This window comes from Somniosus microcephalus, chromosome 2 (assembly GCF_052327205.1).
Source record: "Somniosus microcephalus isolate GS21.2 chromosome 2, FLI_Smic_1.0, whole genome shotgun sequence".
Classification (NCBI taxonomy): domain Eukaryota; kingdom Metazoa; phylum Chordata; class Chondrichthyes; order Squaliformes; family Somniosidae; genus Somniosus; species Somniosus microcephalus.
The window spans coordinates 186,212,749-186,225,334 of record NC_140988.1 but is presented as its reverse complement, the minus strand read 5'-3'; the positions used below and the strand labels follow the sequence as shown (position 1 = coordinate 186,225,334).

The 12,586-nt window shown below is 42.5% G+C and overlaps 1 protein-coding gene across 2 annotated transcripts in view; it reads right to left on the bottom strand.

Annotated features, from left to right (window-relative positions):
* The window catches only part of rbpjb (recombination signal binding protein for immunoglobulin kappa J region b), a 136,550-nt gene that overhangs the window by 20,062 nt on the left and 103,902 nt on the right, over positions 1–12,586 (bottom strand). For both annotated transcript variants that reach the window (XM_085968104.1, XM_085968113.1), the window contains exon 7: positions 2,082–2,194. In XM_085968104.1, the coding sequence (XP_085824230.1) occupies positions 2,082–2,194 (113 nt within the window). The remainder of the gene's footprint in view (positions 1–2,081; positions 2,195–12,586) is intronic.

Below are 12,586 nucleotides of genomic sequence, written 5' to 3'. Positions count from 1 at the left end.
ATGGTATGTTGGCCTTCGTAGCAAGAGGGTTCGAGTACAGGAACAAGGATGTCTTGCTACAGTTGTACAGGGCCTTGGTGAGACCACACCTTGAGTATTGTGTGCAGTTTTGGTCGCCTTACCTGAGGAAGGACGTTCTTGCCATGGAAGGAGTGCAGCGAAGATTCACCAGGCTGATACCTGGGATGGCAGAAATGACGTATGAGGAGAGATTGTGTCGATTGGGATTATACTCACTGGAGTTTAGAAGATTGAGAGGGGATCTCATCGAAACCTATAAAATTCTGTCAGGCCTGGACAGACTAGATGCAGGAAGGATGTTTATGATGGCCGGGGAGTCCAGAACCAGAGGTCATAGTCTAAGGATAAGGGGTAAGCCATTTAGGACTGAAATGAGGAGGAATTTCTTCACCCAGAGAGTGGTGAACCTGTGGAATTCTCTGCCACAGAGGGCGATGGAGGCCAGTTCATTAAAAATATTCAAAAAAGAGTTGGATATATTCCTTAAGGCTAAAGGGATCAAGGGATATGGGGAGAAGGCAGGGACAGGGTACTGAATTTGGATGATCAGCCATGATCTCATTGAATGGCGGAGCAGGCTCGAAGGGCCGAATGGCCTACTCCTGCTCCTATCTTCTATGTTATTTAATGACCCAGCTTCCACGGCTCTCTGGGGCAGAGAATTCCAAATTTACGACCCTCAGAAGAAATTCCTCCTCATCTCAGTTCTAAAAGGGCGACCCCTTATTCTGAAACTATGCCCCCGAGTTCTAGATTCCCCCACATTCTCTCTGCATCTACCTTGCCGAGCCCCCTCAGTATCTTATATGTTTCAATAAGATCACCTCTCATTCTTCTAAACTGGTTTTGAAAAAGGGTTTTGACCTGAAACGTCAACTCTAATTTCTCTCCACGGATGTTGCCTGGCCTGCTGAGTTTTTCCATCATTTTCTGTTATTTCGGATTTCCAGCATCTGCAGTATTTTGCTATCATAGCTAGGGCCCATGTGGGTTCCCCGAGTAACACCTTTAATTTGGAGGAAGTGAGTGGAGTCAAAGGAAAAGTTGTTCAATGCGAGAACAAGTTCAGCCAGGTGGAGGAGGGTGGTGGTGGATAGGGACTGGTTGGGTCTCTGTTCAAGGAAGAAGCGGAGTGCCCTCATGCCGTCCTGGTGGGGGATGGAGGTGTAGAGGGATTGGACGTCCATAGTGAAAAGGAGACGGTTGGAGCCAGGAAACTGTTAAAGTGGCGGAGGGCGTCGGAAAAGTCGCCAATCTAAGTGGGAAGAGACTGGACAAGGGGAGTAAAAAGAATCGAGATAGGAAGAAATCAGTTCCGTAGGGCAAGAACAGGCTGAAACGATGGGTCTACCAGAGCAGTCCTGTGTGTGGAACTTGGGAAGGAGGTAGAAGCGGGCTGTGTGGGGTTGGGGGACTATGAGGTTGACAGCCATGGAGAGAAGATCTCTAGAGGAGATGAGGTCAGTGATAGACTTGGAAACAATGGGGTCATGGTCCAGGGGGAGGTAGGAAGGTGTCAGAGTTGGCGTTCAGCTTCCGCACAGTAGAGGTCAGTTCGCCAAACAACAACAGCACCACCCTTGTCAACAGGTTTAATGACAATGTTAGGGTTGGATCGGAGAGAACGGAGTGCTGCAAGTTCAGAGGGAGGTAGGTTGGAGCGAGTGAGGGGAGCAGAGAAATTAAGATGGCTGATGTCACGCTGGCAGTTAGCAATGAAAAGATCTAGAGAGGGTAAGAGGCCAGAGGGAGGGGTCCAGGTAGAATGAGAATTCTGAAAGCGGGAGAAAGCATTAAAAACAGGATCAACTTTCCAATTATATCACCCATTCTGCCCCCGTGGTCAAATAGTGTACTGAGTCTAGAATCACATGAAAAAGGGACCTTGAGCAAATTGCCAAAGGGCTGCCAATATCCATATAACTGTATTGCCCAGCACAAATTTCTCTGCCTTTGGGATACAAAGATGGCAAAATAAATACAACTCACACAAAATGCCAAACATTTAGGTTTGAAGACTAAACTATTAAAGGCACGCAAATAAAAGAAAGCCACTGTACCAGTCTGGGGAGTGCCATCCCAGTAACAGAACACACTAGCTTCACTGTCTGACCATAATGAATGTATCCGTCGCGCACTGTGAATTCTTCTCCCTCCGATTCTTCATCATCCACTGCAGGTAACAAAAACTTTATTTACAGTATGTACTTGGACTCCAATTTAGTTGCATAATCAGTTAAGGAACCTGGTCAAAATACCTCTGTGCAATAATATATACACATTACCTGCAAATGACTATTAATGGATGCCCTCAAATTATAAATTCTCCACGGTGAACTGCAAGCACATTATTGCTTTTTGCTCATGATGAATATCTCTTTCACAATTATATCACTGATTGTACTGTATTACAGTAATCAGCAACTGTGCTCAATAAATAAGACTTATGTTTTTAGGGCTAATGTTTATTTGCACCAAATAGGAACAGATCAATAGTAGAGCAAGGATACCTGGATACTCCTGCTTAGGAGTGCTTTCCTTAACATATCCAACTTGAAATTTAGACGATTAAGTTTTAAAGCAATCACATGAACCGGATTAAGGATATGGTGAACTCTTGGGAGCAACGCGCTACTTTGAAAGTAGGTTTCACCTCCAAAACAGACCGTGGAATCCAAGAGGAAGATGAAAAGTAAGTGAAAGATTTTGAATTGGTTTTAAAGCTTGGAAAGGTTACAAATTATATTAGAGGATATTAGATATAATAAAAGTAACATTAAAAAGTTAAAATAATGTAGTAGGAATAGGACAGCCAAGAGATGACACAAGCAGCAGAACGAGTGTTTACAGTTTGTTAAAGTTAACTGTAAATTATTAAAATTACTATAATAAAGCTATCCCTGACATTAATTATTGTTGTATTAGTTAGGGTTTGTTTCAGTGCCACTGCACGAGTTGAAAACTTACAAAACACAGCTAAGCCCAGCGAAACAGGAATTTCTCTGGTCATGCCAAGATTCTTTTTTTTTTAATGGTCTTTTGCATTAACATTTTTACTCCAGCAATACTAAAAATTAATTTTACAAGGTTAGAAACAGTTCAACTATTTCTGAATTATAGAAACAATTCTATACTTGGTGCTAGTGATGGGAGCAAGTTGCTTTAAAACAAGTTATTAAACAAAGTAGAAGTTGCAGATCACAGTTTGAATTGGAACACTGAAAAAAAAATTACTTAATTAGATTTTCACTAAAAACAAGAGATAGTTTTTTTTTTTTTAAAAAGGAGTGCCTATCCAAGTAAGTTTTAAATGTGATGAGGGTTTCTGCCTCTACCATCCTTTCAGGCAGCGAGAGTTCTAGACCCCCACCACCCTCTGGGTGAAAAGATCTCAACTCCCCTCTAATCCTTTTACCAATTACTTTAAATAGGTCCTTCCTATTCACTCTATCTAGGCCCCTATTAATTTTATACACTTCAATTAAGTCTCCCCTCAGTTTCCTCTGTTCCAAAGAAAACAACCCCAGCCTATCTAATCTTTCCTCATAGCTAAAATTTCGCAGTTCGGGCAACATCCTCGTAAATCTCCTCTGTACCTTCTCAAGTGCAATTACATCTTTCCTGTAATGTGGTGACTAGAATTGTATGCAGTACTCTAGCTGCGGCCTAACTAGTGTTTTATACATTTCAAGCATAACCTCCCTGTTCTTATATTTTATGCCTTGGCTAAAAAAGGAAAGTATCCAGTATGCCTTCTAAACCACCTTATCTACCTGTCCTGTGACCTTCAGGGATCTGTGGACACGCACTCCAAGGTCCCTCTGATCCTCTACACTTCTCCGTATCCTACCATTTATTGTGTATCTCTTGCCATGTTAACCTTCCCCAAATGCATTACCTCACACTTCTCCAGATTGAATTCCATTTGTCATTTTTCTGCCCACCTGACTAGTCCACTGACTTCTTCCTGCAGTCTACAGCTTTCTTCCTCACTATCAATTACACCGCCAATTTTTGTATCATCTTAAGCATGGCCCCTACATTGAATTCTAAATAATTGATATATACCACAAAAAGCCAGGGACCTAGTACTGAGCCCTGCAGAACCCCACTGGAAACAGCCTTCCAGTCACAAAACCACCCGTCAACCATTATCCTTTGCTTCCTGCCACTGAGCCAATTTTGGATCCAACTTGCCACTTTCCCTTGGATCCCATGGGCTTTTACTTTTCTGACCAGTCTGCCATGTGGGAGCTTGTCAAAAGCCTCGCTAAAATCCATGTAGACTACATCAAACGCACTACCCTCATCGACCCTCGTTACCTCAAAAAATTCAATCAAATGAATCAGACACGACTTGCCCTTAACAAATCCAGGCTGACAGTCCTTGATTAATCCGTGCCTTTCTAAATGACGATTAATACTGTCCCTCAGAATTTTTTCCAGTAATTTGTCCTCCACCGAGGTTAGGCTGACTGGCCTGTAATTACTCAGTCTATCACTTTCTCCCTTTTTAAACAATGGTACAACATTAGCAGTCCTCCAGCACCACACCTGTAGTCAGAGGAGCTAGGTATGACTCCAGCCAGTGGAGCGTTTTCCCCGATTCCAATTGACTTAAATTTTACGAGGGTTCCTTGATGCCACACTCAGTCAAATGCTGCCTTGATGTCAAGGGCAGTCACTCTCGCCTCACCTCTGGAATTCAACTTTTTTGTCCCATTTTTGGACCAAGGCTGTAATGAGGTCTGGAGCCGAATGGTCCTGACGGAACCCAAACTGGGCATTGGTAAGCAAGTTATTGGTGAGTAAGTGCCGTTTGATAGTACTGTCGACGACACTTCCCAGCACTTTGCTGATGATTGAGAGTAGACTGATGGGGCAGCAATTGGCCGGATTAGATTTGTCCTGCTTTTTGTGGACAGGACATACCTGGGCAGTTTTCCACATTTTTGGGTGGATGCCAGTGCTGTAGGTGTACTGGAACAGCTTGGCTAGAGGTGCGGCTAGTTCTGGAGCACAAGTCTTCAGCATGACAGCCTCCTGGCTGTCGGAGCCCATAGCCTTTGCTGCATACAGTGTGCTTAGATGTTTCTTGATATCACGTGGAGTGAATCGAATTGGCTGAAGACTGGCTTCTGCTATTGTGGGGACCTTAGAAGGAGGCTGACATGGATCATCCACTCGGCACTTCTGGCTGAAGATGGTTGCAAATGCTTCAGCCTTGTCTTTTCCACTCAAGTGCTGGGCTCCAACCATCATTGAGGATGGGAATGTTCACGGAGCCTCCTCCTCCCCTCTGTTAGTCGTTTAATTGCCCACTACCATTCACGACTGGATTTGGCAGGACTGCAGAGCTTTGATCTGATCTGTTTGTTGTGCGATTGCTTAGCTCTGACTATAGCATGCTGCTTCCACTGTTTAGTATACATGTCATCCTATGTTGCAGCTTCCCCAGGTTGGCACCTAATTTTTAGGTAGGCTTGGTGCTGCTCCTAGCATTTTATTTTATAAGTATTTAGTGAGGTGCTTTAGTATGTGCACCACACATGCAACCTGGACCACTGAGTCAGTTGGCCCTGTCAAGATTATAATTTTTCTTATTCTTCATTGGTGATCAAGTCAGTTTTCCTTCTTTTGATTTGCTTTTTAAAAAAAAACAGTACATTTTAGAAGCATGGAATAGAATTCTTCCCTTCTCAAGCACACTCCCAGGTTAGATACCACATAGCCAAGTGAAGAGTCAAGCTCCCCGCTACTCTATCCCAATCTCAGAACCATGAACCTTGCAGCCAGCAGAGGAGAGATGCATCCTATTAATCTAGGCTGTATTTGAACCCAGGATCCGAAGTGAAAGGCCAATCGTCTACCCCACTGCGTCATCCAGTTCCTGTTATTGTTCATGTTATGCAAACCTTCCCCTGCACCGCACCCCCCCCACCCTATTTCAATTTTCTTCCCAACCTAATTCCATCAAAGAAAAATCTGCATAATTGCATTCTAGCAAAAACATCAGAGATAAAGCAGTCACAAAAGTTCCATGTCCACCCCACTAAATACTTCTAAAATGTTATGTAACAAAGATCACAACCTTAGCCATCAGCATGGGTCCAACAACTCCTTCCCCCCTCCAGAAACAGCACAACACATGGTTAAGCCTCTGAACATACCAGACACCAAATACACTTTTATACCATACATTGACCACCATCCACCAACTGCCTTCTCATGTTGCGAAACCCAGTGTAAATATGTAGGTACAGGAGTTTGCTTGCAAAGTGAAAGACAATTCGCAGGAGCCCCACATATCATTGGATAATGACAACACCAGCTTTTGTGGGGCGGGGAGGAAAGAGTGTGAGCATAAGGGAGGAGGAGGGAGGGCAGTGGATGGAGGTGGATTTCATAGAGTGCCCGCGAGCGGGGGAGAGGGCGAAGGGGGAGCGGGAGCGAGAGAGGGAGAGAGAAGGGCAGACAGAGGGAGAGAACATAAGAATATAAGAAACAGGAGCAGGAGTAGGCCATTCGGCCCCTCGAGCCTGCCCCGCCATTCAATAAGATCATGGCTGATCTGATCTTGGCTTCAACTCCACTTTTCTGCCTGCTCCCCATAACCCCCAACTCCCCTGTAGTTCAAAAATCTGTCTATCTCAGCCTTGAATATATTGAATGACCCAGCCTCCACAGCTCTCTGGGGTAGAGAATTCCAAAGATTCACTATCTTAAGAAATTCCTCCTCATCTCCGTCTTAAATGGACGACCCCTTATTCTGAAGCTATGCCCCCTAGTTCTAGATTCCCTCACGAGGAGAAACATCCTCTCAGCATCTACCCTGTCAAGCCCCCTCAGAATTTTATATGTTTCAATAAGATCACCTCTCATTCTTCTAAACTCCAATGAGTATAGGCCCAACCTACTCAACCTTTCTTCATAAGACAACCCCTTCATCTCAGGAATTAACCTAGTGAACCTTCTCTGAACTGCCTCCAATGCAAGTATATCCCTCCTTAAATAAGGAGACCAAAACTGTACGCAGTACTCCAGGGTGTGAACACCAATGCCCTGTACAGTTGTAGCAAGACTTCCCTACTTTTCTACACCATCCCCTAGCAATAAAGGCCAACATTCCATTTGCCTTCCTAATTACTTGCTGTACCTGCATACTAACTTTGTGTTTCATGTACGAGGACACCCAGATCCCTCTGTACTGCAGCATTCTGTAGTCTCTCCATTTAAATAATATTTTGCTTTTCTATTCTTCCTACCAAAGTGGATAACCTCACATTTTCTCACATTATACTCCATCTGCCAAATTTTTGCCCACTCACTTAACCTATCTATATCCCTTTGCAGACTCTGTGTCTTCCTCACAACTTGCTTTCCCACCTATCTTTGTATCATCAGCAAATTTGGCTAGAGTACACACGATCCCTTCATCCAAGCCATTAATATAGATTGTAGATAGTTGAGGCCCCAGCACTGATCCCTGTGGCACCCCACTAGTTACAGTTTGCCAACTGGAAAATGACCCGTTTATCCCGACTCTTTGTTTTCTATTAGTTAGCCAATCTTCTATCCATGCTAATATTACCCCCAAAGGGATAAGAGGCAGAAGAAAGAGAGATGCCTACAAAGAACAGATTGCCAAATAAACGACTTGGTACAATAATCGTTTTTCAGACCAAAGTTATCGTGTACAACACACAAGATAAAATCTAAAAGCCATACAAAGGAAGGTTAAAAAAAATACATCAGGCCTATAATTTACAATTGTTCCTCATTTCGCTTGAGCAACGTGACAGGATGCCCTGATAATAAAGGATGAGATAAAGGCAGTAGTGAGAAACTTAAGTCTAGAAAAATCAGGATCTAGAATCAGTATGGATGGAGCTAAGAAATAACAAAGGACAGCAAACACTGTTGGGAGTAGTTTATAGGCCCCTAATATTAATCAGTTTTGGGCAGAGTATAAATCAGGAAATTAGATAGCATGCAACAAGGGTAATGCAATAATTGTGGGGGACTTTAATCTTCATATAGACTGGGCAAACCAAATTGGCAAAAGTAGCTTGGAAGATGAGTTCATGGAATGAATTTGAGACAGTTTTCTAGAACATGTCAAGGAACCAACTACAGGACAGGCTATTTTAGATCTAGTATTGTGTAATGAGACAGGGCTAATTAGTAATCTTGTGGTATAGGATCCTCTGAGGAAGAGTGATCATAATGAGAATTTCATATTAAGTTTGAGAGTTAAGTCTGAAACTACGGTCTTAAATTTAAACAAAGCCAGTCATGAATGTATGAGGGGCAAGTTGGCTGAGGTAGATTGGGAAATTAGATTAAAAGATATGATGGTAGATAAGCAATGGCAAACATTTAAAGAAATAATTAATACTTTTCAATGAATATACATTCCATTGAAGAATAAAAACTCCACTGGAAAAGTATAACTATGGCTAATTAGATAAGTTAAGGATAGTATTAGATTAAAAAGAGGCTTACAATGTTGCCAAAAAGAGTAGTCAGCCCGAGGACTGGGAGGGTTTTAACAATCAACAAAGGATGAAACAAGAAATTGATAGAGGGAGGAAAAATAGAATGAGTAAACTAGCAAGAAACATAAAAACAGATTAAGAGCTTTTACAAATATGTAAAAAAAGATTAGTGAAAGTAAATGTGGGTCCCTTAAAGGCAGAGACAGAAGAAATTGTAATGGGGAGTAAGGAAATGGCAGAGACTTTAAACAAATATTTTGTGTCTAACTTCACAGTAGAAGACACAAAGAACATGCTGAAAATTGTGGGGAACCAAGGGTCTAATGAGAGTGAGGAACTTAAAGTCATTAATATTAGTAAAGAATAAGTGCTGGAGAAATTAATGGGACTAAAAGGCAACAAATCACTGGATGGCTCACATCCTGGGGTTTTAAAAGAGGTAGCTGCAGAGATAGTGGATGCATTAGTTTTGATCTTTCAAAATTACCCAGATTCTAGAACAGTCCCCATGGATTGGAAGGTTGCAAATGTAACCCTACTGTTCAAGCAAAGAGGGGGAGAGAAAACAGGGAACTATAGGCCAGTTAGCCTGACATCAGCAGTCAGGAAAATGGTAGAATCTATTAAGGGCGTGGTAATAGCGCACTTTGAAAATCACAGTATGATTACGCAGAGGCAAAGTGGTTTTATGAAAGGGAAATCGTGTCTGACAAATCTATTGGAGTTTTTTTTGAGGGTGTAACTTGCAGGATAAATAAGGAGGAACCAGTGGATGTAGTATATTTGGATTTTCAGAAGGCATTCGATAAGGTGCCACACAAGAAGTTGTTACACAAGATTAGGGCTAATGGGGTTATATTAGCATGGAATGAGGATTGGTTAAGCGACAAAAGAGAGTAGGAATAAAAGGGTAATTTTCAGGATGGCAGGGTGCAACTAGTAGAGGGCTGCAAGGTCAGTACTTGGGCCGTAGCTATTTACAATCTATATCAATGACTAAGATGAGGGGACAGACTGTAATATATCCAAGTTTGCCGACGATACATAAGCTAGGTGGGAAAGTAAGCTGTGATGAGGACGTAAAGAGGCTGCAAAGGGATGTAGTGATTGTTAAGTGATTGGGCAAGAAGATGGCAGATGGAGTATAATGTGGGAAAGTGGGAAATTATCCACTTTGGTAGGAAGAATGGAAAGGCAGAATACTTTTTACACAAATCACAAAGTAGTGATGCAGGTTAATAAGGCCATAAAAAACAAACCAAGCACTAAGGTTTATTTCTAGAGGGATAGAATTGAAAAGTAGAGAAGTTATGCTCAACTTGTATCGAACCTTGGTTAGCTCACACTTGGAGCACTGTGTACAATTCTGGTTGCCATATTATCAAAAGGATATAGAGGCACTGGAGAGGGTGCAAAAAAGATTTACAAGAATGATACCAGAAATGTGAGGGTATACCTATCAGGAAGGATGAACAGGCTGGGTCTCTTTTCTCTTGAAAAGAGAAGGCTAAGGGGTGACCTAATAGAGGTCTTTAAAATTATGAAAGGTTTTGATAAAGCAGACAGAGAGAATGTTTCCACTTGTGGGGTAGAGCAAAACTAGAGGTCATCAATATAAGATAGGCACCAAGAAATCAAATAGAGAATTCAGAAGGAACTTATTTACCTAGAGAGTGGTAAAAATGTGGAACTCGCTACCACAGGGAGTGGTTGAAGCGAATAATATTGATGCATTTAAGGGGAGGCTAGACAAGCATATGAGGGAGAAGGGGATAGTGGGTTATGCCGAAATAACAACAGAAAATGCTGGAAAAACTCAGCAGGCCAGGCAACATCCGTGGAGAGAGAAATAGAGCCAACGTTTCGGGTCGAAACCCTTCTACAGTGGGTTATGCCGATTGAGTTAGATGAGGAAAGACGGGAGGAGGCTAGAATGGAGCATAAATGCCGGTATAGACTGGTTGGGCTGAATGGCCTGGTGCTGTATATCCTATGTAAAAAGACGAAAGATTAGTAAACGTTGGTGTTCAGAGGGATTTGGGGGGGGTCCTTGTACATGAATCATAGAAAGGTGGCATGCAGGTACAGCAAGCAATTAGGAAGGCAGGTGGTATGTTATACTCCAACCCCCTGCAATAAAGGCTAAGAGTAAGGAAGTCTTGCTGCAATTATATAGGATTTTGGTGAGACCACACCTGGAGTACTGTGTACAGTTTTGGTCTCCTTTCCCAAGAAAGGATATACTTACCTTAGAGGGGGTGCACAATCACACATAAGGTTCACTAGATTGATTCCTGGGAGGAGAGAGCTGTCCTATGAGGAGAGATTGAGGAGAATGGACCTTTATTCTCTGGGGATTAAAAGAATGAGAGGTGATCTCATTGAAACGTGTAAAGATCTGAAGGCTTGACAGGGTAGATGCTGAGAGGCTGTTTCCCTTGGCTGGAGTCTAGAACTTGGGGTCACAGTCTCAGGATAAGGGGTCAGCCATTTAGGACTGAGATGAGGAGTAATTTCTTCACTCAGATGGTGTGAATCTTTGGAATTCTCTATAAGAGGGCTGTGGATGCTCAATCGATGAGTATATTCAAGACTGACAGCGACAGATTTTTGGGCACTAAGGGAATCAAAGGATACAGGGATAGGGTAGTAAAGTGGCGTTGATGTAAAAGTTCAGTCATGAACTTATTGAAAGGCTTGAAGGGCCGTATGGCCTCCTCCTGCTCCTATTAGTTTTATCACTATTTTATGTCTTCTAGATATTAGGCATCTAGTTGACCTCGGACTAGTTAAACCATCCAGGTATACGTTCCTGAATCACACAACACTTTAAAGTAAAAATAATCTAAAAAAGTCATATCTCGCCTCTCAATCAAGCCTGTTCCTTCCTATAGGCCACATACAAGTTATGTCATGGTGGACTCCATTGAACTCCACTCCGATTATTGTTAATAGCTTCCTTGAATCCTAAGCCCCAAGGCATTTCTCCCCAACTCAAAAATTGTTGAGTAAACTCCAGGATATCAATATAAATAATGTATTCAATCTTGACCAGAGTTTACTTAGCCACAGTCCCACTTAACCTCACATGGTACCATTTTTATTGCTACATTTTCTAAGATTACTACAGTATCAGGAAACAGCACAGAGGGCTGCACTAAGTCAATCATGCACTGCCCTACACCATCGCCTTCAATGCCCACCACAAACTCTGCTTCCTCATCACCGATTCCTTTCTCCTCCCAGCCTCTGTCTCAAGTAGTATACTGGCAACCTTGATACACTGTTCAAGCCCAGGCTTGTTTCAGACGCCATTTCCGCTCTACCACAAAAACCACTTACTTCCACCTTTACAAAATTGCCCACCTCTACTCCGACCTCTGCCCCTTCGCTACCGATACTCTCAAACAGGTCTTTATCACCAAACTTAAACACTCCAAATGCTCTCCTATCTGGCTTTCCTTTCTCCATAGACGCCCAATTGGTCCAAAGCTCTTCTGCATGCACCTCGTAATACATGAAGTCCTGCTCACCCACCATCATAACTCTTGATGATCCACATTGGCTCCTTGTGTCTCAGTGCATTATATTTAAAATCCTCATCCTTGTGTTTAACTCCCTTCATGACCTTGCCCATCCTACTTCAGCAATCTTTTCCAACTGTGTCTCCCCATAAAACTCAGTTCCTCTAACTTTGACCTTTTGAGGGGGCCCTTCATCCCACCATTGGTGACAGTCTTCAGCCGCATGGGTCATACTTTATGGAATTCTTCCCCTTAACCCATCCGTCTCTCCATCTTTAAAGATCTTCTCAAAACCCATCTCTTCAACCATGCTTCCGGTCACTCCTTCTATCTATCCCATTCTGTATTGACATTCATTGTTCTTACATTGATCTGTGAAGCACCTCAGGACATTCTTTACTTTAAAGGCCAACACAAATTAAGATGAGGGCTAAGTAATCTTTTGTCTTTCTGATTTGTTTCTCAAATTTAGCAGGTCCTCTGTCAACTGCTGGGCTGGATTTTGAAACTGCTTTTGACTCTTACTCTAGTTTACTCTCTGAA